Source organism: Tachypleus tridentatus, chromosome 10, assembly GCF_004210375.1.
Source record: "Tachypleus tridentatus isolate NWPU-2018 chromosome 10, ASM421037v1, whole genome shotgun sequence".
NCBI lineage: Eukaryota > Metazoa > Arthropoda > Merostomata > Xiphosura > Limulidae > Tachypleus > Tachypleus tridentatus.
In genome coordinates, this window is record NC_134834.1 from 142495831 (window position 1) to 142522304 (window position 26474).

Consider the following 26474-nt stretch of genomic DNA (forward strand, 5'->3'; position numbering starts at 1 on the left):
TAACAATTAGAATTTTCTGAGTGCCATAATATCTGCCTCATATGAGAAGTTTACACCATATAACTGTTAGACGTTTGTGAGTGCTGTAATATGTGTCTTATATGTGAAGTTTGCATTATATAACTGATAGACGTTACTGTGTGCTATAATATCTCTCTAGTATGTGAAGTTTACCCTATATAACTGTTAGACGTTTATGAGTGCCACAATATCTGTCTTATATGTGAAATTTTCACTATATAACTGTTAGATATGTCTGAGTGTTTTGAAATCTGTCTGATATGTGAAGTTTGCATTACATAGCTGTTAGACGTTTCTGAGTGCTATAATATCTTTTTCAAATGAAAAGTTTATACTGTATAACTGTTAGACGTTTCCAAGTGCTGTAATATCTGTTTTATATGTGAATTTTACGCTAATTTACTTTTAGACGATTCTGAGTGCTATAATTTCTGTGCCGAACGTGACGTTTACACTGTTTAACTGTTAGACCTTTCTGAGTACTATAATATATGTCTTATATATTAAGTTTATACTGTATAACTGTCAGACGTTTGTCAGACATAATATATGTCTCGTGTGCGAAGTTTACACCATGTAACTGCTATACGTTTTAGAGTACTAGTATTCTGTTTTATATGTGAAGTTTGCACTCTATAACTGTCAGACGTTTCTGAGTGCTATAATATCTAATTTTAAGTGAAGTTTACACTGTATAGCTGTCAGACGTTTCTGAGTGCTATAATATCTAATTTTAAGTGAAGTTTACACTATATAATTGTTAGAGGTTTTTGAGAGCTATAACATCTGTTTCATGTGTAAAGTTTACACTGTATAACTGTTAGACGTTTCTGAATATTAGAATATATGTCTTGTATGTGATGTTTACACTATATAACTGTTAGACGTTTCTGAGTGCTATAATATCTAATTTTAAGTGAAGTTTACACTATATAATTGTTAGAGGTTTTTGAGAGCTGTAACATCTGTTTCATGTGTGAAGTTTACACTGTATAACTGTTAGACGGTTCTGAATATTAGAATATATGTCTTGTATGTGATGTTTACACTATATAACTGTTAGACGTTTGTGAGTGCTATAATACATGTCTTATATGTGAAGTTTGCACTGTATAAATGCTAGACGTTTCTGTGGGCTATAATATCTGTCTCACAAGCGGAGTTTACACTATATAACTGTTAGACGTTTTGAGTACTATAACTTATGTCTCATTACGTGAAGTTTACACTGTATAACTCTTACACATTTCTGAGTTTTGTAATATGTGTCTTATATGTGAAGTTTACAATATTATAAATCTTGTACGCTTATGAGTGCTATAACATCTGTCTTATAAGTGTAGTTTATACTATAGTATCCTTTTGTTATATTCTTTGTGATGTTTAACGTTTAGTCATGTAATAATTACAGTGTTTTGTTGTTATATTCAGTGTGATGTTTAATAGCTTAGTCATGTTATAATTATAGAATTATTCTTTTATATTCACTTTCGTGTTCAACATGTTAGTCATGTTATAATTACAGTGCCTTTTTTGATATCTACTGTGGTGTTTAATAGATTCGTCATGTCGCAACTATAGTATTCTCCTGTCATATTGATTGTGGTGTTTAATAGTTTAGTCATGTAATAATTACAGTATTTTAATGCTATATTCATTGTAATGTTTAACATTTAGTCATGTTGTAACTAGAGTGTCCTCTTGTTATATTCTCTGTGGTGTTTAATAGTTTAGTCATGTTTTAATTATGGTATCCTTCTGTTATTTTCACTGTGATGTTTGATAGTTTAGTCATGTCATAAGTATAGAATCTTTCTGTTATATTCACTGTAGTATTTAACAGTTTAGTCATGTAATAATTATAGTATCTTATTATTATATCTGTTCTAGTATCTAGAGGTCAGCTACGTTAGAATTAAACTTTCCAGATCTATGCCATTTAATAGTTTGTTTATAATATATGAAGTAGCAATATCAATTCGTCTTCATATACGTTTAACGTATTTGTCAAATAGTTTCCAATTATTTAGCTTATTAAGTTTTATGAAAGCTAATCGTTATATGTAACAGTTATAGTATATTACTGTTATCTTTGAAAGCAGAGAATAAGTATTTGTTATCGACAATATGATTGCAAAATCGAATGCTTTGATTCTGATATTTCTATCTGACTGTTACCTGAATTTGGAGTGCCTCTTTTATCACCTTATATTGCTGTTTACCACCAGAGCAGTTAAAATATCTAATATTTTCGTAGTCATGAAATATAAAATGTTCTTTTTTTTTAAACAGCTATTGATGAAATGGAATATTTAATTCTTTAAAGCGTTTCTTATGTAACAGAGAGATATGATGGTATACAAAATTCAAAATGTAAATACATTCAGTCTCCCATGGGTTTACAAAAAAACCACGGGCTCGTTTCCCTGCAGAGAATAGATTGCTGATTTCTCCTGTATAGATAGCTTTGCTCTTGGAGAATATTTAATAAATTCAGTTTAAGTAATATTATTTAAGATACACTAGTCTCATCTGGTGGGAATTATGTAAATGAATTAATACAGGATCATCGCGTTAATTTACTTTAGGCTTTAATTGTTTGATTGCGTCAATTAAAGACAACGTAGATGGTTAGATGATCATAAAAATAAATTAAAAAATTAAAATCTGTCGTGTACATATACAATGGGTGAGTAAATGTAAAAAACAACAAAAACATTTACAGCTTTAACTGCAATACAATAATCCAGGTTTTGATTCCCTCGTTCGGCAGATTACAGCTAGCCTATTGTGTAGTTTTATGCTTAACTTTAAACCAAAATAATAAGCTTTGATATATATAGCCACAAATATCACAGACTTGAGGAGTTTTAATGTTAGAAACCAGATTTCGATACCTGTGGTGAGAACAGCATTGCTAGACAGTTGTGTAGCTTTGCGCTTAACTATAAACAAACAAAATCTGATATACGCTGAATGTGCAACACTCAAGTAGTAGTCGTATAAGACATTAAAATTGCACTGAACAAAATATATAAAAAGGAAGTTTGCGAATAGAAAATATGTTGTTTCCAGTATTTTGTTTGTTTTGTTTTGAATTTCGCGCAAAGCTACACAAGGGCTATATGCGCTAGCCGTTCTAATTTAGCAGTGTAAGACTAGAGGGAAGGCAGCTCGTAATTACCATCCACCGCCATCTCTTGGGCTACTCATTTACCAACGAATAGTGGGCTTGACCGTAACATTATAACGCCCCCACGGCTGAAAGGGCAAGCATGTTTGGTGCGATCGGGATGCGAGCCCGCGACCCTCAGATTACGAGTCACACGCCTTAACCCACCTGGCCATGTCGGGCCTTCCAATATTAGCAAAGTTATTTTCCATCAGCAGAAATACAAATTCCATAAAATCCGTTATCTTTCAACCTTTTTTATGATAGACACATGTTGATTATATCCTACGTAACTCTAAAACAGAATAAATTGATGAGGTTTCTTGAAACTTTAAAGAAAAAAAAAAGAAATTTCCAGATTGCAAATTCACAAAAAAATTGTTTGTTGAATTTAACGTAAAGCCACACAAGGACTATTTGTGATAGCTCTCCCTAATTTTAAAGAGATGATAAACTAGAAGGAAGACAGCTAGTCAAGTCGTCCCACGACTGAAAAGGCCAGCATGTTCTGCAATGGAATTTGTGCCAGTGTACGAGTTAAGGCCATCAGGCCATGCCAGGTCTTCTTCAAAAAGGGAGACAAACAATGGAAAATATCTAAACTGGCTTACCGCACGGGGTAAAAAAAGTAAAAATGAGAACTCTAGAAGGTCGTATAATAACTGCACTGACACTATGCATTAATTAAAATTCGAAAAATAAGATTTAAGACACTAATTAATTTACAAGTAAAAAAAATCATAAATTTTGTTTGAAGTTAAATACAAAGCTGCACAGAGTTATCTGCTCACCACAGTTATGGAGACGCAGTTATTAGCAGACATACTGCTATGGAACAATACAAAAAACGAATAAAAAATAATATGATGAATTTTAAAGATGTTAAGAATATTACGAATAGACAAAAACCAAATTAAAAAATCTGTTCGTGTTTAGAATTAGAAAAGTAAAACCTAACATAATAAGAAATCAAGAAAGCCTTTATACGTATATTAAATTATTTGCATAAAACTAAACTAAACGGAGACAGCGTCACTTCAGATAGTATTGTTTGATTGTTTGCATCTTGTAATTGGGATTTATTTTAATTTTGAACGATGTAGATGGTACGTTTTGTTTATAAAAACGAAACGTTGTATCCAAATAAATCTACTACCCAACCATTAAGTGTTTAAAAACTTTATTTAAATCTTTTAATAGTTGTGTAACTAAAGATAACAGACAAAAATCTTAAATATAATAGTATATTACTGTTACTTAAATTTTATTCATGTATACTCAAGACAGCTGGTATGGGTATTAAAACTTTAATTAAAATAAAGAACAAAACAACGTTTAGACCTTCTTACGTTATCTTCAGGTTAATTCGTCATCACGAATGTTATTTAAATTGTTTTACGGTATCTAATTAATATATGTATGTGCAATGTGTATAGTACGTAATAGCAATATACGAAAAAGCTCCCGTTTATATAATTTTAGCGTAATATCTAGTACCTCATATTGTAATATATGAACTATCGTATTATCTAATTGTTATCTACAAACTTATGTAGCGCCAAATTGTTATCTACGAAATTGTATTGTATCTATGTGTATTGGTTATAGAACTGATTATGGTATTTAACTGTCATAACATACGTATCAGTAACGTAGTCAACAAGCAACATGTAGCAGAACAAAATTAAAAAAATATATATTTTATTTTTAATGTTTTTCAGTCTTTCTCATGTCTACCATATGGAAACGCAGCCTTTCACTTGTCTGTAACCTTGTCCAGCATAGCAAACCCTAGTGCCTGTTTTATCGCCATGTTTAAATCCCTAAGAAGCATGACAAATATTGTAATATTAACAATCTTTGGAACAGTTTGTGCGGGATACATACTGATGACAGCCATCTTGAGTCCTACACCACCATTGGTGGATGAGACTATCGGTCGTTTTTTTATCGTAAGTGCATATACCATTTTATTAATCTTTATTTTCAACAATACGGTAAACTACCGTTTACTCAACTGTAAAGCAAGCATCGACAACTAGTAATCCATGAAGTAACAAAAATATTAACAATTGGAAATAAAATATAAAGTAATATGAGTAAACACTGTTTTTGTTTGTTTTTAACATTATTCTCTACTCTGTTTTAACACTAGTTATTTGTGTTTTAATAGTATTATGACTACGTTGTAATCCAAGTTTTCTTTTCATTTCAAAATGTTAAACTCGATCACTATGCATTTTAATATTCTTTACTTCTTGTTACTCTAGTAGCTTAGTAATAAGGTTGAGGGTTTGTAACGCTAAAATTTAGAGTTAGTACCCATAGTAGATACCAGTCAGATAGCCAGTGGTGTAGCTTTACGTTAAAAGTTTGCTTACATCGATTGTCCACTTAGAAGCTTATTTCTTTACTGAATTTGACGTTAGTCACCACTAATCTCGAACTCATGTATTAAAGAAAGAGCAGCTAGTAACAACTCTTGGGCTCTTTTCGTAAAATAATGGATCTGTTCATCATTCTAGAAAATGTACTCATTGCCCTACGACTTTGAGACAACAGAACACAGAACATTAACTCTTGGATTCATATTTTGATCTAAGATGGTTCAGACTTGCTCTGAAAAAATGAAGGAAACAAATTATGTTACTGGATATTTATGTTTTAATAATAATCACCACTAAATTTACACTAATTTCTATAGTGTTAATGACTTTTGCTATTGTATTTGAACATTATTTATATTTCTCTACTTTCCATCATTGCATTTCAGTATTAATAACTAATGTTTTGTCTTCGAAGCATCAGTGACAAGTTTACGGACTTATAACAGTAAAATTCGAAGCTGTATTACCCGCAGTGAACAGAGTAGACAACATATAAGGTAGCTTTACGCTTGACAACAAACAAAACAAAACAATTGAATTTTAGTACTAGTTATGTATGTTTCTGATAATTAAGACTACTTTTGAACCATAATTATCTGTAGTTAATATTAACTAAGATTTTTAATAATCTCTTATATAGTATTTTAATTAGCTGTGGAATTATTGAAGTTTACTTGGTCATTTTAACAGTAATTATTTATAGAGGGCGTGACCTAATGATTGATTTATCAAGACTGTAAATGTTGTGACGTTCCACCGACGCAAAAAAAAAAAAAAAGAGTTTAGCACTCTAAAGCTGTGATTACACTATGTACCTACTATAAAAATACGTATAAGACTTGTCTTCTATGCAAAGTTTATGTTATTTAACTGTTATACATATATGTAGGTCATAAGATCTATTTTTATGCAAAGTTTATACTATGTAAGTATTATAAAAATAGGTATAAGACTTGACTTCTATGCAAAATTTACGTTATTTCACTGTTATACATATGTGTAGGTCATAAGATCTATCTTTTATGCAAAGTTTACACTATGTAACTTTAAAACATATACTTAGATTATAAGATCTGTCTTCTATGTAAAGTTTACGCTATTCAATATAACAGTTGAAAATTAAAAACAAATAAACTAACTTTAGTATATACACTACATAACCAAATGTATTTGGAACCCGACCATCACACCCATATGTGCTTGTTGAACATCTCATTCCAAAACCATGGGCATAAATATAGAGTTGGTCCCCTATTTGCTGCAACAACAGTCTCCACTCTTCTGGAAAGGCTTTTCACTAGATTTAGGAACATGGCCACGGGAATTCGTTCCTATTCAGCCACAAGACCACAACTGAGGTCGGACGAGAAGGCCTGACTCGCAGTCGGCATTGCAATTCATCCCAAAAGTGTTCGATGGGGTTAAGGTCAGGGCTCTCTGCAGGCCAGACAAGTTATTTCACACTAACCTCGGCAAACCATGTCTTTATGGATCTCGCTTTGTGCACGGGGGCATTGTCCTGCTGAAACAGAAAGAACCTTCCCCAGCCATGCTAAAACAAAAAAGAGCCTTTCCCAAACTGTTGCCACAAAGTTGAAAGCACACAATTCTCTAGAATGTCATTGTATGCTGTAGCATTAAGATTTCCCTTCACTTAAACTAAAGAGCTTAGCCCAAATCATGAAAAATAGCCCCAGGCCATTATTCCTTCTTCATAAAATTTTACAGTTGGTACTATGCATTCAGGCAAGTAGCGTTCTTCCGACATACGTCAAAATCAGATTCGTCAGTCAGACTGCCAGATAGTGAAGCGTGATTCATCACTCCAGAGAATGCATTTCCACTGCTCCAGAGTCCAACGGTAGTGTGCTTTATACCACTCCAGCCAGAGTGGCATTGCGCATAGTGATTTTAGGCTTGTGTGCAGCTGCTGGGCCACGGAAACCCATTTCATGAAGCTTTTGACGAACAGTTCTTGTGCTGACATTGCTTCTACAGGCAGTTTGGAACTTGGTAATGAGTGTTGCAATCATGGACAGCCGATTTTTACGTGCTATGCGCTTCCGCATTCGGCGGTTCCGTTCTGTGAGCTTGTGTGGCCTACCGCTTCGTGGCTGAGCTGTTGTTGCTGCTCGACGATTCCAATTCCCAATAACAGCACTTACAGTTGACCGAGGCATCTTTGGCAGAGCAGAAAAACTTGATGAACTGATTCGTTGAATAGGTGGTATCCTATGACAATGCCACGTTGAAAGTCATTTAGCTCTTCAGTACGACCCATTTTACTGCCAATGTATGTCTATAGAGATAGCATGGCTGTATGCCTGATTTTATGCACCTGTTAGCAAAGGGTGTGGCTGAAATAGCCGAACTCACTAATTAGAAGGGGTGTTCACATACTTTTGGCCATGTAGTGTATATATATATATATGTGTGTGTGTGTTACATTCGGTCATTGAATGTAAAAGACTTACCATTTCGTTATTTTGTAACGTTGAAATTATCGAAAACAATAATGAAATGTTATTTAAGGCGCACAATGCACATGTAGCTACTACAACTCCTGAACTACAATATTTTAAAATCGTTTCATACAGAGGCCAAAGCAGTTGTCTCTGACTCTCTCGTCTTTTTTTTTTTTTCTAGTCTGTTCTTTTCTCATTTGGAATTATTCGTTTCGAAATACAAGCAATATGATTGATGCAAATACTGAAATAACATTTTTCCTCAGTCTTTCATCATTTTAACACGTTAAACTTACGAAAACTGTTTATGTTTTATATTTAAGTAGACAGCTATATAATGGGCTATCTGTGTTATTTCCATCAAGAATATAGAAACTCAATTTTTCGTTTTATAAGCCTTCACACCTGCCAATGTGAAACAGGGGGGCGATATATATATTGATAATATTGTAAATATGATCTTATTGTCTATAATTTTATTTTTAATGACACTTTAATGAATATCTCTGCGAATTATATGTTTTAAACATCATAGTTCTTGTTCATTTTCATTAACTCAGATAAAGATTTTTCAACGTTTCTTTTACAGGTTCTTATTTGGATTCTATTTGTCGGTACCATGTCCTATGTTAAAGCCTGCATTGCGGGAAATTTGCGAGCACAAGGTGGACAAAAGGCATTATTTTTGTGTGGAGTTTGCACTCAAATCGGATCATCTTTAGGCGCCATTTTAATGTTTTTTCTAGTTAATTATGGAGATATTTTTCAATCTTATTTACCGTGTACATAGTTACAGGCACACTAACAACTATTAAGAGTATTATTCAGGCGTTTCACTCAATTATGTTGTTTATAAAATATTAAGTTGCATCTGACATGTCTATCATGAGGTGTAACTAGACATCAGTTATCGGAGTAGAATCATAGCAATGACACACCATTATCCTGAAAAACACACATTACTAAGATAACAGAAAATAGGCCTGAACTTTAAAACACGTTTTTAAATTATTTTTTTTTTATGGAATGCATTTGACTGGAATATGGAACTCCTTTTGAGATACATTCTATGTGTGAGTTTGTTTTCTTTCTTTTTTTTAATTTCGAGCAAAGCTATATCATGGCTATCTGCGCTAGCTGTCCCTAATTTACCAGTGTAAGACTAGAGGAAAGGCAGCTAGTCATCACCAACCACCGCCAAATCTTGGGCTACTCTTTTACCAATGAATAGTGGGATTGATCATAACATTATAATATCCCCACCACTGAAAGGGCGAGCACGTTTGATGTAACGTGGTTCGAACCCGCGACCTTCGGAGTAAGAATCGAACGCCTTAACCCACCTAGACATGCCGGGCTGTATGTGTGAATTAACAGAAACTGAGACACTGTCCGTTATTAGAAGTGGGACATGCTGTACACCATGTATAGTAAACAAAAACATCAAATCCGTTGTAACTTATTCTACGTACTGATCTTCCACAATAGCGATAATTAAACGTTTGCTTTTATTTATTTCGTTAAACATGTCTTTTTTCTCTTATATTTGGTATTGTACTATTCTGTCTATTTCGTTAACATGTAAAAATCCCACGCAAGTGTCTTTCTTTGGGATATTTATGATTATCTTGAATATTAGTAGAGTCGTCTGCCTTATAAAAGCAACAAACTCTTTGAAATATCTAAGGTTTTTATATAACAGCCTATTCTCTAGAATACGGTTTAGAAATGAACGACGAATTAACATGTTTTTGTATGTTATCGAATGATACGTTGCTTCGAATTATAATGAAAATAGAGATTGATTTTATGGATTAGAATAAGTTAAATATGAATCGTATTTATGTTTTGTTATGGTATATATACACTTTTCTCTTTTGTAAAATATTATTCTCCAGCTGAGCTGAAGAACACTTAAAACTGAATTTCTTTTCAGTGATAATATCAATAAATTAAGAAAACTTCTATACTATGTTCTGATGTATCAACGCTTAAAAGCGTGTTTCGATACCCGAGTTAGACATAACACAGCAGCTAGATGCATAGTTTTGCTCTTTACAAAAACCAAACAAAAATATCTTATAATGCAAATTAAGTTTGAAAGAGTAAAATATATTTAGCAATGGAGATTTTTTATTTGAAAATAATAATTTGAATTTATTTAATTCGTAAGTTGTTTGTTTATTAACTTTTTTCAAGCAATGAAACTCAACCGTTTTGTTAAGAAAAGGTGCCTCTATTACCAATAATTTTAATTTTGTCTTTACTGTATCTTTTTCTCAAATCTTCCTAACGCAGTTTTTCATAAGTTGGATATTGTTGTTGTAAACCTGAAAAAGAGCAACAAAAAACTCCTACTACTTATTAGAACCAATAAAAAACTCAATGTAGAAAATAATATGTGATTTTACTTTGAAATACTGCTGTGTTAAGCCTAAACAGAGCTACAAAAATTTTACTACTTGTGATAAAAATGTAAAAACTCATTGAAAAAAATAAAACCTGATTTTACTTATTTATTAGAGGTAAACATTTATGAGTTAAATTGTACAATGAAGGTATAAAACCACTTGCAGTTATTTCTGTTGCCAATATACAATTGAATAGTTTAGCGTTTGTTGCATTGTTCATAAAGCACCAGTAATTTCAACGGGAAACCTTTGAGCTTATCAAATTAACGCTGACTAAAATTCCGTCTCTACTTTTTGTATATTTTAACCTTTATGTTGTTGTCAGGTAAATATTAGGTAAGTAATATGTAATAAAAAACTTCATGTAGGTAAACTATCATTTGTCAACAAAAGATGCCGCAATTATCACTAAATAAAATAACAGAAACGAAAGTAATGAAACAAGAGAAAAAGAAAATGAAAAAAAGATTTAGGTTGTGATTTAAAAGTTCATGAACCACGTAGAAACTACAGTTACACCATAGATGCATTTCATAGTTGTACATGATGCCACAGGAAACAAAACAACAAAAATAATAAATAGAATGACGTGTTAAGGAAACAAGAAAATCAGAGCTACGCTAGCTGACAGCATTCTTGGATAATAAGACCAAACATTATTAACCTCTGTTACGACTTATGTGTGAAAATGCTTAAACTGAGAAAGATGATTCGTTAATATGTAACAGGTGTGTTACTACCTCAAAATAAAAAATGATAATTATTATTAGAACACTATTTTCACTATATCAGTGAGAATCTTAAACAAGAAAAGTATAAGAGTTTCATGAAACCTTATTTATTGTATATCAGTACTAGGGAAATCAGGTTGAGGAGGAGCGAGGCCTAACATGATGTGGTGATTAGAACGTTTGTCTCGCAATCCGAGGACCATCGGTTCAATACCCGTAACCAACGATCTTACTTTTACGCTCAAAGCTAGGATTTATCAGTCTGACTTAGGTACTATTACAGGTTATTTAGAAGTACATTGAGAGGCAAATAATTCAGACATGAAGAGTTATAAAAAATGTTTATTAATGGTATGGATTGAAGGTTGTTGTCCTATTCTTTGATAATAACTTCGATGTCATTCAATGCCAAGTTCCTGTCTTCGGAGCTTTAATTAATATGCACCATACTCCAGAAATGTTAATTGAAAAGGTGGAGACAACAACAAATGAAACATTTGTAATAAAAATTACAAAAATGCCTTACCATAATAACAGTTGTAAGCGTAAACAACATATAAGGTAAATAGTATAAGAGTATTATGAAATGACGGCAACCAATCAACAACTGTGTTCAAATCACTGACCAATTTTGGCAAATGCCAATGTACTGGCTTCATTGTCATTACTTGTTTTTAGTTGGCCTACACTAGATATATACATAACTGACTTTGTAGTACATAGCTCTGTTTGTTTAAGCATTGTAAACCAGTAGACTTATCGTTGTCATAAAGGAATAGGACACAGCTAAAGACATACAAATTGTTTTCAACTGATGGGAAGGATGGTTCTCATCTGAGAACCGTCTGCCTAATAGTCTGGAAACAGGGCAGGTATCCTGGTGACACACAGTAAAAACACGTTTACTGTTCTTCAACTAAATTAACCTTCATGCTGGCTGTTTTAGAACAATTACATGGTAATATCTTTGTGCTTTGTTTTGTAGAGGGCTTTAAATTTAACTCTTTGGCTTTTCAACGATGCGATATCATGTTTATGCAAAATTCTGATCTTGCACCTGGAACAAAGGTTTGTGTAACATTAGTTAGTATTGTTGGATTTTTTTATCTTCTGTGGAAGAACTTGATACACAAGAAAGGGTTACGTTTGTGTCTATGATTGTTTTCTTGAGGAAGGATTCAGATAATTGTTTGGTTAAAATGTTTCATTTATTATTTCATATAACAAGGTATGAAAAGCAACAAATTACTGGCTAAACGCTAAAAGTTAGTGAAGCATTGAAGATCAGTAGGCTTAAGATTTGCGATAAATATCAGTTAAGTTGTACATGTTTTTCCTCTACATTACTCCTAATTTACAGTAACTCCTCTAATTATGAATCTGAAATAACCAAATTAAAAGGAATATGGAACAAAAAGAATCTGTAGCTTGCATGATTTTCAAAATAAATTGTCTGATATAATCAAGAATTCACAGATATAACAAATAATTATTGTGATATCACAATTAATTTTCTGATATAACCAAGAATTCACTGATTAAACAAAAAATTATTGTTATATCACAGTTAATTATGCCAATACGAAATTTCTGATTTACTAATAATTATTTGATACAACAAAGAAATGTCTGAGAGTACGAAGAAGCATTTGTTAATACCATACCTTATTTGGTATAACTACATGTTGTTTGGTATCCCTATTTATTGTTTGATATAACCATACCTTATTTGGCATCATCATACATTGTTTGGTATCACTATACATTGTTTGATAGAACCATACATTGTTTGTTAGAACCATATAGTGTTTGGTATCATTATAAATTGTTTAAAAGAATCATACAAAGTTCGATATACCCAAAACTTGTCTGATACAATCAGCAATTGAGATAACTAAAAACACGGACGCAATTTAGTTCTGAGGCAGAGCTACTGGTTTCAGAAATGTCGATATTTACTCGAATAGGTACAATACCACAAAATATTCTACGTGCCTTTTAAGTTAAGGGTGCATTATCAGGATAACAGTTGTTTGCGTTTTTTTAATGCCGCGCAAAGCTACACGAGGGCTATCTGCGCTAACTGTTCCTAATTTAGCAGTGTAAGGCTAAAGGGAAGGCAGCTAGACATCACCATCCACCGCCAACTTTTGGGCTACTCTTTTACCAAAGAATAGTGAGATTGACCGTCACATTATAACGCCCCCACGGCTGAAAGGGCGAACATGTTTGGTGCGACAGGAATTCGAACCCGCCATCCTTGGATTACGAGTGCAGTTCCTTAACCACCTAGTCATACAGGGCCAAGGCATTACTTGGTGTTTAGGGCGTTTACTCGCAATTTGAAAGTTTCAATTTTGGTTCCTCTTCACAAAATATGCTCGTTGTATATGGTCTTCGGGTAGGTAGGGATAACTAGCTGCCTTTCCTCTAGTCTTACACTGCTAAATTAGAGACGGCTAGCGCAGATAGCCCTCGTGTAGCTTTGCGCAAAATTCAGAAACAAACAAACAAACAAATACCTTACTCCTTTTAGAAGTGCCCGAAACAATTTCAGTAGAGTTTAAACTGCACACCTACTTTAACAGTTCCCTATTAATACACAGAACATCCTACTCCCCCTTTTTTCTCCAGTTTGCTTCAGGACGGGCGAATAGACGGAAAACAGAGTCACAAAAAACAAATTTAGTTTATAAATTATAAAAATTAGAAAAGTTATTTAAGACTTATACGTTTTAACTCAATCTAGATTTATACAGAAACCAATTAAACTCTCTTTCCTATTTCAACTTCAAGAATTCCACAAATAAATCATCCAGCCACTTGTTTCTCAGCTTCCAAAAACATCTGATTGTCCCTCACTTGAACCACTGGCATAATCTAATAACTGTTTTTTTAAACATAAATACACATAGTTGAACTATAACAAAATAAACGAGATACGATTCACGTGCTGAACATAATCTTATCTTATGTGGAAGGTATCACAGTTTGGAAGGATTTTTCAAACAAGTACAATGTTCATGAGGTTACATATGTCATATTTATTTACTCTATAGTACTTCGAAAACGTCTTGCTCATTCAGATAAACAGAGTTGTGATATGCTTATAACATACGTTGCTTACCACAAGAATGGGAGGGTTATAATAGTTCGAACTCTTACCAGAACTATTCTGTCTCCCAGATCGGCTGACACGCAACAAAAGTTTATTTGGAAAACTATACATATCAGTTGTTTAAAGATATCAAGATATCAATAGCGTAAATAACGCCAGGAAAGCGAGATCGCTGCGAATACAGATCATCGTCAGGTTCACCGAAGAAGGTCGAAACGTTGTTCGATCCTCTACGTAGTGCTTTCTCTATCCATACCAGCCGTTTTTACATATATAACAAAGAATATTACATTATTAACACAAATAGCCAAGAAACACCTCACTCTAATATTTCTGAACAATATAACAAGTATTATGAGTACCTTACTTACATAAAATAAGAAAACAACCCATTGCCAGCATCTGTAGTGTACTTGAGTTAATATAAACTGTGTATTTGAAGAGTTTCTTATATCAAATACACTCTTGAAATGTGTGAAATTACCAACAAACTGTTTGTGTGTTTACCAAATAAACCGATGTGTTAAGAGAAACTCTAAATTCTATGTATGACACTCGTGGACATTTGCTGGATGAAGGAAGTACAAACAGTGCTAAATAATAAATCTTCTATCCACGTTTACTTAAAGTTTTAAGTAGCATTTTACAGTATGTATAAAACACAGCACAAAAGAACTCTCGATTCTGTTTGATCCTTCAAACGCTACAGAGACCTGAATCCCGATGCTGAAAGGAGAGGGTTTCGCTACCAGTGGAAGACATAATGCAGATAACCCATTGTGTAGCTTTGTGTTTAATAGTAAACAAAGAAAATATTTAAAAGAACTGAGCTAAAGACACATAACAATAATTTCGAAAATTATCACAAATTTTATTTCATCAATGAATTGCCAAACAAACATTTCTTCTTTTTTTTTATGGCAAACACACAAATACAAGATCGCTAGTTATCCGCCGTACTTTATTGTAACAGACAAAAACACAAGAACGTCAAATATCCGCCGTACTACAAAGTTACTCATTTGGAACCTGTATAAGCACACTTTCATAATAACTTTATTATGGGATGTTAATCATCAAAATCTCATTACATAGTAATCATATCATTTAATTGTTTATATATATATTTATATAAAGCGCGTGTCTCAGGTATTATTGTATAAAACAAATATTGTTGTAGCATCATAGCACTCATAGTCACTAAGATAAAACTCATAGATTCATATATAAGATACACACACGGCTCACATACGTAAGTGTTGAACAAATAGATTATTATATATTTTGCATAATTAACTGATTATCAAATAACTACTTCATGTTGAGGTTTCACGTGTGCATTTAATATTCCTATTTCTATTAGCGTAGACCTCTAACTTCAGAATACTTTGTCCCTAATTTTCTGGTAATCAAGCAACTTCTTTTCCCTCATGTTTTGTTTCCGAATCACAGAGAACCACTCCTGTTTGTCTTCTTTTCCCTCATGTTTTGTTTCCGAATCACAGAGAACCAGTCCTGTTTGTCTTCTTTTTCCTCAAGTTTTGTTTCCGAATCACAGAGAACCAGTCCTGTTTGTCTTCTTGAAATCGTCAAAGTTTCGATTAGGTGCTCTGTCTCCTTCAGTTTCAACACAATTAGCTTGTTTTCCATAATCAACGCTATCCTTTGCTGCTCTAACGTTTACCAGAGGCTTGTGTTGGCTAGAAAAGATAAATTAATGTGATTTTACTAGCTAACATAAACATTACAAGTTGCTCTCGACGTAAATGAAATTAGAAACTCTAAATCTAGTTTGCGACCAGATTTCATCTATACTGACAACTATAGTTTCCCGGCAAATGAAGGAGTCCTTTGAAGGATTTGAAGGAAGTGGTCAGATGAATTTTGAAATTTCACACGTGATATTAATTTATTTTTATATATAAACAATTATTATAAAAGCATTAGTAGTAGCATGTTCTGACATCTTCGCTACTAAAAGTTAATAAAAAAACGTCCTTTGCATTCTAGATAAATATAAAGAATATATTTTTTTATATTCAAACCAACGTTTCGCCTACGTGGCTTCTTTAGGGTTAACATACATAATATACAAACTATTTCTACCTGAGATGCAACGGTTGTTTTTTTATTATTTTTATCAAAATATGTGAATCCCTCCAGTACGCACTACAGATTTTGAAAGACAATAAAAAATGTTGGTTACTATATTTCTTCACAAAGCAATTTTTTTTCAAGTTAAAGGTTATGTTATAACATAAGTAAGAAGTACAGGTCGTAAAAATTCCAGTGGCGATTCAGCTTAACTTTCGTGGCCCAAGAAACTTCGTCAAAATGAAATATTGTACCGTTTTGTTTTTAAAGAATAATTAATAAATTACTTAAAGTTGCAGATGATATCAAGTTCTTTAGTGTTGCTGGCTGTAAAGAGGATGCTGCTAATTTATGAAAGAATTTAGATCATTTAGTGAGTTGGGCAAATAAATGGCATATGGGTTTCAATTGTAATAAATGCTAGATAATTCATGTGGGTTTTCATAATTGGAATTATAAATACAATTTGAATTGAAATAACCTTAACTTGTTATGAAGGACAGTAATCTTGGTGTAGTAGTTGACCACTATCTAAAGCCATTCAAGTAGTGTGTTGTTACCAATGGCAGAGCACGGGTCACCGGTTAGATCACATTTGGAATATTGTGTTCAATCTTGGGCTTCATACCCTAGGAAGGACATTGAATTGTTGGAAGGGGCTAAGAGAAGAGTTACTTGAATGGTGCCTAGGGTGGAGAGAATGTCATATAGGGAGAAGCTAAAATCTCTTAAATTGTTTTCTCTAGCAAAAAATAAGAGTTAGAAGGGATATTATTCAAGTATTTAATATTATAAAAGGAACTGACAGTGTTTATTTGTTTTTTTTAATAATTAACAGTGAAAATTTTAGGACTAGGAAACTCGAATATAAATTAAGAAAAATATAGTATATGAATAATAGTTGGTTTTAAGATTTTTTTACTTATATTTTTAATTATTCTAATTTAATTTAGAGGATGGAACAGCCTAAGTGGACCAATAAGTCCCATGTTGTCCAAAAACGTTATTCTTATATGCATTTTTATTACATAGTTGCAAATAACAAAAACGAATTATCTATAGAATATCAAAATAAGATATTATAAATTTAAAACAAAACTATTGCCCCTAATTTCAATGCATACTATATTATATACACAAATATCACTATACTTCTTCTTATCATTAATGGATTACGTTAATCTCAAACATATATATAATTGTTTTTCCATAGTTAGACAATCTGTTGATGCCTTTTGCATCACTATGTGCAACACCTGATTACAGCAACCGATGACAAGGCAGACACTTGCGAAAAACAGTTATCGCTGCCTATCAAACTTATCTAAGAGTGTGTGTGTGTTTTCTTATACCAAAGCCACATCAGCCTATCTGCTGAGTCCACCGAGAGAAATCGAATCCCTAATTTTAGCGTTGTAAATCCGTAGACTTACCGCTGAATCAGCGAGGGACTTATCTAACAGATGCAGTATTAAAAGCGTTTTTTTCCACGAAAAAAAAAAGTGTTTTTCTTACTTTCCAAACGAATGTGAACATAAATGCGACAATGATTGATAGACTTCTTATACATAAAGTAGTTTTGTAGAAATGGGAAATTATTATATTTTTCAGTTTTGGAAACTTCTGTTCTTGGGAAAATACTATTTAGTTCTAATATTGCAATGATGTTGTTTTTTAAGGATTTCCAGGCGGTAACAAGGTGTTTCAAAATGTTTCTTTTTGTAAATGGTTACTGTCTTTATAACATTAATCTTCTTTAGGAACATTTTCTTGTTTAATATACTGTTCCAGTAAACTTGTTAGGCTATCTATAATATAATTGTCCTGTAAAATGTGGATCTCTCGAAGTGGTAACTTGTTTAAGAAAATTAAAAGTACAAACAATTATTTAAATACTTATGGCCAAGCTACTAAGGCCATCAGCCACTGTCCCTAATTTTTAAATATTGACCAGTAACACGTTATTACCTTTCATCCACTGTCACTCTAATAACGCACGCACTGTTAAACGTCGTAGTACATTTTGTTGTACCACACTAATTCGAGCTACCCTTATTGCCTCCGAAATCCGGAACTCTTACACAGGACTAACTCGCTTCCTACGTGCTGAGTAACTTTTGTACAACTAGATCGTATACACAATAAATAAAATAATTTTACCGAAATCACTTCTTAAGCTAGATGTTGATTTACGTTTACTTTCTTTTATTGTATTAAACCAGACACAAGTATTAGTTTTTGTCAAGCTCATTACAGTTTAATTCCATCATTGATTATAAGCCTATTTGATCTAGATTTACCTTTTATTATTTCGAGATGACGTCGCATTTGAGCTTTTCGAACTCTTCTGCATCAGAAGACGTTTCCATTCTGGTATGGCATTCATTTTTTGATCTTCTGCAAGTTTCTATTCAGAATTATTAAATTTTATATGTCATTTCTGTTTTTTGTATTTTACAAAATAAACTTTTAATTTAGTTTATATCTATAAAAATAGCAATACAGAATTTTCTAAAGAAAGCAGAAACATGATTTTCTTTAAAATAAAGTAAATGTACAATTTTAACTCCCCATTTAAATCTTACCACAATGGAGCTTGCTATATGTATATCCAAAACTGAGCTAACAAACTACCGCACTAATTATCACCAGTCATAACTGGGCAATATTTGTATAACTAGGCAGTAATTTTATAGCTATGCAATAAATAAAATAATTGAAATATCCACACACAAAAAGTTTCACATTTAACCTATAAAATTACAAAAAAGGGTAAGTTTATAGTATAAAACAATCAAAACACAAACTTTAAAAAATATTTGCATTTCTTTAGTGAAAATTTCATGAGTGTTGCAACAGAAAAGCAAGAGACATTTATTGATAACTGCGTCTAGAAAGAAATACTTCAACAAAATCTAGTCTGTGATATATTGTTGTGATGACAGCTAAGTTTCAAACTAAAACTTCAATACAATTCTTTTCTCTCATGAATGGTGAATATTGTTAAATGTTAAAAATGAGAACTATTATAGAACTGTCAGAAAATTTTAAAAAAGGCCTCAAATCCAATAAGCCTTCTGCAGAAACTAGCAGTTATACATGCCCGGACAGCAAGTATTTTTGCTAATATAAATAACTTTTGGTGTATTTAAATTAATAAATGACAGGCTGGTGATTTATGTCAGCTTTTCGGGCCTAATTCATATTTCATAAAAATATCTGAAATTTTAAAGTAAGAGATGGCACTATTGACGATAGGTTTGGTTTGTTTTCAATTTCGCGCAAAGCTACACGAGGGCTATCTGCGCTAGCGTTCCCTACTTTAGCAGTGTTAGACTAGAGGAAAGGCACATAGTCATGACCATCCACCGCCAACTCTTGGGCTACTTTTTTACCAACGAATAGTGGGATTGACCGTCACTTTATAACGCCCCCACAACTGAAAGGGCGAGCACGTTTGGTGTGACGGAGATATGAACCCGTAACCCTCAGATTACGAGTCGAGCGACCTAACTACCTGACCATGCCAGGCCTCGTAATTAGTGACTAAAAGTTACATTATTAGTATTATTATTATTATTACTAAATATTTGATAACCTTGACAATGATCACATCGTAAGCAAATGAAAAACGTGTTATAATATTTTGTTCACATTTTGAAATTAAAACTTTCATATCCATGGCACTTAGTGTTTGTTTGTTTATTTTTTAATTTCACGCAAAGCTACACGAGGGCTATCTGCGCTAGCCGTCCCTAATTTAGCAGTGTAAGGCTAGAGGAAAGGCAGCTAGTCATTACCACTCACCACCAACTCTTCGCCTACTCTTTTACTAACGAATAGTGGGATTGACCGTCACATTACAACGTCCCCACGGCTGAAAGGGCGAGCATGTTTTGTACGATGGGGATTCGAATCTGCGACCCTCAGATTATGAGTCGAACGCCTTAACCACTCGGCCATGCCGGGTCAGTCACTTAGTGATTTTTTTATCTTTCGTCATTCATCTACATTATATGCCACTGAGATCTTGCTACCCCTCTTCATTCACTTAGACAAATGGCACTGAGGACCATTACATATCTTATTACACACCTAGATTGCACGGCATTCAGTGTCTTTGACCTCTTTTTATTTATGTAAGTTACATGATACTCAGTGCCTTTGAATCCAATATTGTACACCTTGAACCTGGCACTCGATCTCTTTTGGTCTCTTATTATTCACCTATGACATTACAGTGAGTGTCATTTATCACTTAATACTTAAAGGGTGAAATATGGAGATAAAACAGAGTCGTATCTCTTAAAATGCTGCTATTAAAGTGGTAGGCTTGATTAATCAAGATTATTTGTTCTATTCTTGACAGCTGAGATTAAAAATACGTTTGAAATTTACATAACGTAATGATAAAGGAAAGTAAACAAGCTCAGGAATAGTTTACAACTTGCACTTAATGGTATCGCTTAATTTTTCATATTGTTCAAGACAGAAATATCAATACTAAACTTGTGATTTAGTGACAACAAGTGTACATTAATTATTTGAGTAAAAGTTTCCAAGTTTAAAAACTTCTAAAAGCAGAGAACAAGTATTATACAAAAAAAAAACAACAAAGATGGGTCATTTGGAAACTGAGTGAAGTTTCACTTTATCGTATAGGTTTGATTAGGGTTATTCAGCACACCTGCATCTCTTCTTCTGACACCTTGTGGGCCTTCTCAGAGACTCTTTTAGCAATAATTTGTTGTTTCCATGGAGGAATAACAGTATTTGAATCTCTTTCTGGAATAGTTTCTGCAAATTTCTCTCTTTGGCAATCTTCAGCAATTTCTAGCGTATTTTTCCTTTTCTGTGTTGGTAAAAAACAAACAACAAAAATTTGTAAGTTTAAATACATCAGTTTCTTAACATAATCATTTATACACCGTGAGCACACGTTCACATTAGTTCGAAGACAGCTTCCAAGCCTAAGACTTTTAACACTTCGTTAGTATTCCGGGGTTTTCACTGACACCAAATATTTTATAAACATCGGCGTCGACAGATGAAAGCACTTACACATTTGTTGTTCTCAGTAGCTTCAGTATTCGGATAGTTTATTATTAAATTATTACATTTAGTTTATGTGGTAAAAACGAAACAACTTTTAATATTCAATGTTCTCTGTTAATTAATAAAACAAAAACGATTTTGAGTATTAATATTCTTTAGTTCCAAATAATAACTTATTATGATTTGAATATTTTTATGTTTTGTTTTGTTTTTTTTTAATTTCGCACAAAGCTACTCGAGGGCCATCTGTGCTAGCCGTCCATAATTTAGCAGTGTAAGACCAGAGAGAAGGCAGCTGGTCATCACCACCCACCGCCAACTCTTGGGCTAAATATTTTTAATTAATTTTTTTATGGTAGTGTCCAATCGGACCCTGGAAGAGAGACTAGAGGAATGTTTTACGGCAGACTAACAAGGTTAAATAATGTAAATTAAGTGAGTTAATTTCGACTGTGCTACAGGCAGCCTAACTTCATAAAATAAAACAGAGGTTTTTTACTTTTAAGATTATTGTATAAAAAAGTGAAATATTTACTTCTCCAAATCTGAAATTTGTGTATCTATGTACAATTTTTTTAAAACACTTTTCAAATATTTTAGCGTTTTATTGTTGTTAGATAGAACAGTGGTATGTAAGAGAGAAATAACATTAAATTTAGTTTTATTTCATTTGATAAACATCCAGTTTCGTGCTCAAAATACCTTTACGTACTTTGAATGTCAGGCTCGGCCTGTCCAGGCGGTTAGAGCGATCGTAATCTGAGGATCACGTGTTCGAATCCCTGTCACGCCAAAATGCTCGCCCTCTTAGCCGTGAAAGCATTATAGCGTGACGGTCAATCCCACTATTCGTTGGTTAACGAGTAGCAGAATAGTTGGTGGTGGGTGATGATGACTAGCTCCCTTCCCTCTAGTCTTATACTGCCAAGGGCCTGGCATGGCCTAGCGCGTTAAGGCGTGCGCTTCGTAATCTGAGGGTCGCGGTTTCGCGCCCGAATCGCGTCAAACATGCTCACCCTCCCAGCCGTGGGTGCGTTAGAATGTGACGGTCAATCACACTTTTCGTTGGTAAAAGATTAGCCCAAGAGTTGGCGGTGGGTGGTGATGACTAGCTGCCTTCTCTCTAGTCTTACACTGCTAAATTAGGGACGGGTAGCACAGATAGCCCTCGAGTAGCTTTGTGCGAAACAACAAAGAAAACAAAGAAATATACTGCCAAATTAGGGACGGTTAGCGTGAAATTTAAAACAAACAAACATTTTGAAAGTAAAAGGCACCTTTTGCAACACATTGTTTGAAAGTTTCATCTTTAACACACATTTGGACCGCGGGTTTGAATCCCCGTCACGCAAAACATGCTTGCCCTTTTAGCCGTGGGGGCGTTATAAGTGACGGTCAATCTCACTATTCGTTGGTAAAAGAGTGGACTAAGAGTTGGCGGTGGGTGGTGTTGACTAGCTGTCTTTCCTCTAGTCTAACACTGCTAAATTAGGGATGTCTAGCGCAGATAGTTCCCGTGTAGCTTTGCGCGAAATTCAAAACAAACCAAACCACTTTTAAACGTAGTAAAGTTCAAAAAAGTTTTATCCTAAACACACTTTTAGATCTGCTAAATTTATAGTATTTCAATTCTCAACAGGCTTTGAGCAATTCTCGTTTATAAATAAGATAATTTCGTTCATTGCAAAACATTTGACATTATTTTTTATTCCACTTTTTTATACAATAATCTTAAAAATAAAAATATCTGGTTTATTTTATGAAGTCAGGCTGTCTGTGGCACAGTCAAAATTAAATCACTTATTTTTTATTTTGCATTCTGAAAAAACCAAAAACCCATCAACAACAACAACACTGTTGTTCCATATTATCTGTATTACATACTTAATATTTACGAAAAGAGTAAGTTTCAAACGAAACCTTTTAACCTTTAGAGAATAAAAGTGTGGTCTTCGTATTCAGTTATAATATTATTTTCTGTGACGTAAACGCAATTTTCAAAACCTCATCAAATAGATCTACCTAATCAAATTTATCTTCTAGTGTTCTATCCCCATTGTGTTTCCAACTGTGGTTCAGGTATGATAATATTTAAACCCTTGAGACGTGTTGACTGATGTGATTACAATGCAGTTCTTATTTTTTTTACTCGGCTCTACATCCAAATTTATGAATAGTGTTTGCTCTTTCGTATTTAAACACAAAGCTACACAAAGGGATATTTGTACTTTGCCTACCGCGGACTTATACTGTATGAAGTAAAAATGAAATAAAACATATTTTTTGACATTATGGTTTTGTTTTCTGCTACAAAATGACGGTTACATCTGGGCTCTTTAGGGAAGGTGGATATCGTGAATTCACTCTCTTTCACTCGTCCAGAGTTAAAAATCATAATATTATATAATTATAATATTTCACAAATGAAAATGCAGAGTGTTCAGCATAATATCACAATTCGAATGTTGGATTGGACTTTCCAATCAGGAGCCTGGCGTGTTACCAGATGATCTGACCCTTAACAGTGATGACAATCTAATTTGTGCCCCTTTTCTCTTCAGTGGTCTATTTGTTAAGTCTTCTTCAAGCTACGGTCTCAAATGATTGTCCACGTATTATACAGAACAAGTATTGAACAAAGCCGGTAGTACCTAGATAGAACTCAGTGTTACTGATATCAATGTGCTTATGTTTTAACAATATTATGTTGTAATAGGCGTATCTCTACAGAACACAATACAAGTTACAGCAATTTATTAATTAATGTTGGAGAAAAATAATGAGAGCTTTTTAACAAATCTAATTCAAATGTAGTTATTTTTTTATTTTTGTGTTAATTATCTGGTAATTGTCTTAAATGTTAATTAAAATATAGAATTAACCGTCCGTTCCATTTTAGAATACCAACGAACTGGAGCCCTCAAGGTTCCGAAGACTATAGATTAAAAACTGCGGTATTAAATTATTATGTTCACGTCCTTTTTCCTTGCCTGGTTTGATTTATTTTCCTGTACTTGGAACTCCCCAAGTCTTTACTTGCTGTTTAAATTAGAAGATAATCTCTTTGCCTGGATCGGTTTTTTACTCGCTCAATCAACAAGAAATCAAATGCCGTTCGTACTTGTAGCACACCATTCTTCACCTCTATAAACGTCCACCCGCAATTAGTTGGCGAACTTAAACTGTGAAGCTATCAAAGAACCTAGGTGCACATAGATGTTCTTACTCAGGGTCCCAAAACTGTTTTGTTTAAAGAGTTGTTGTTTGGTTGTTTTGAATTAAGCACAAAGCCACACAATGGGCTATCTGTGCTCTGCCCACCACGGGTATCGAAACCCGGATTTTAGAGTTGTAAGTCCTCAGACATACCGCTGAGCCCCTGGGGGGCGTTTAAAGAGTAAATAAAACCAAAATTAGAAGTAACAAATATTTTTATTTTTTGATATATTATGCCATATTGTAGGCTACGAAGTTCATAATTATTCTCGCGATTTATGGCATGTGCACGTTTTACTGACGTCACGACAGTACAAAGTGCAACATTAGGCGTCTCTTTTGTGATGTCATTTTAGTGCTTAATAACTAACTGACAGAGAACACACTATTGTATACGTATGTCAGTGGTTAAAACAAGTTACCCTTCCAGGAATCGAGAAAATGAAATAAAAACGTTTCAGATTGTTTCATGTGGTGTTATTACAGAGGAATGGGTGTGATAGCCTTTAAGTTTTTGAGTTTTTAGGGGCCTCAAAGAATTGAATGCTGACCCCAGTTACATGAGTTTCATGTCAGAAGTGTTAACTGTATCTGAGAAGAACGCCTATATCATTTGGAAATGGTAATTACACTTGCTTCTGAGCATAAAAAGGATATTCATCTTATATACCTCACAAATGGGCATTTTTTTGAGATAAAACTGAATTGAGTCAGGTGACTCGTCATATATTTATGCATATACATACGCCACAACTGTCTGGTTTAATTGATTACTTTCCATGCAATAAATACTTACTATTTTTTTATCATAGCAGAAAGGCACAAACAAATAAAGACAAATACTTCTAGTTAACTATGTTTTTGTTTACTATAGTACTTTCTGTAGCTGAATGGTTACCTCTTCTATGTCCAACCTCACTCCTTCCTCATTAGATCTTCTCAACACGTCGATGTCCGCAGGAAATTGCTTTAGTTCTGCAATGATGTCATTCTTCTTTACAGGTGTTGACCGATTAATCTTCAGGAGGACAGTTCTATCTACGTAAGATAAAAAGTGCACCGCATTTAGGACTATATAATAGATTTTCATTATAATTATATTGTTAACAAAATGTTATTATGGTAACCCTAATTACGTGAAAGCCAACTTTACAGGGTGTTAGACTCTTCCATCAAAGGTTTGTCTATACTGAATAAAAAAAAACGTTTATAACTAGAATGCCCGTATAAAAGTGGTACAAAACCTTATCCGGGTTTTCTTATTTACAGTTCATCATGAGCTATATATGAAGAGCTACTTAGCATAACTGCTCTATCTCTGTTGTGTTTGCCGCTTATAAGCTATCTAGAGCATTCCAAGGTTGAAAAGTGACGAATAACCAAAACCGAGATTCGTTGTTTTCGTGTATCATCATCTTTCTTCAACAAACCTAGAGCTTACCTAGTTTTAGCAGACACTGTAATATTATCATCATTTGATGAAGCAAAACAATCTTTGACTATTTATATTATTATTATATACACAGCTTATAAAGCTTTAGTAGCCCACGTACGCCATCTTATAAAATAAATGAACAAGTATTAGAAAAAAAATTATCGCTAAATTAAAAAACAAACTATGTTGGGCTGGCTACTGAACTTGAAAAAAATCAAGATATAGCTGGAAGCAAACATATCACTTGATCCAGCAAATAATCACATAGCAAACTAAGCTGTCTCGAATTTACCTGAAGACTAAAAACGTAGTTCAAAATATAGACCTGGTGAGGGACAAAAGTGATTAGAAATTTTAGCAAGTAATAAA

The 26474-nt window shown here is 33.3% G+C and overlaps 2 protein-coding genes across 4 annotated transcripts in view; one reads left to right on the plus strand and one right to left on the minus strand.

Moving 5' to 3' along the window:
• LOC143230483 (solute carrier family 52, riboflavin transporter, member 3-A-like) overlaps positions 1–10564 on the plus strand; it is a 38089-nt gene extending 27525 nt beyond the window's left edge. For all 3 annotated transcript variants that reach the window (XM_076464130.1, XM_076464129.1, XM_076464131.1), the window contains exons 5-6: positions 4915–5145; positions 8635–10564. In XM_076464130.1, coding sequence (XP_076320245.1) covers positions 4915–5145; positions 8635–8835 — 432 coding nt within the window. In that variant the 3' untranslated portion in view covers positions 8836–10564. The remainder of the gene's footprint in view (positions 1–4914; positions 5146–8634) is intronic.
• Positions 10565–15155: 4591 nt separating this feature from the next.
• The window catches only part of LOC143230484 (uncharacterized), a 35933-nt gene continuing 24614 nt past the window's right edge, over positions 15156–26474 (minus strand). The window contains exons 5-8 of the mRNA XM_076464132.1: positions 25569–25708; positions 21087–21251; positions 18700–18806; positions 15156–16005 (exon numbers count right to left, since the gene is read on the minus strand). Of these exons, the coding sequence (XP_076320247.1) occupies positions 15858–16005; positions 18700–18806; positions 21087–21251; positions 25569–25708 (560 nt within the window). The 3' untranslated portion in view covers positions 15156–15857. The remainder of the gene's footprint in view (positions 16006–18699; positions 18807–21086; positions 21252–25568; positions 25709–26474) is intronic.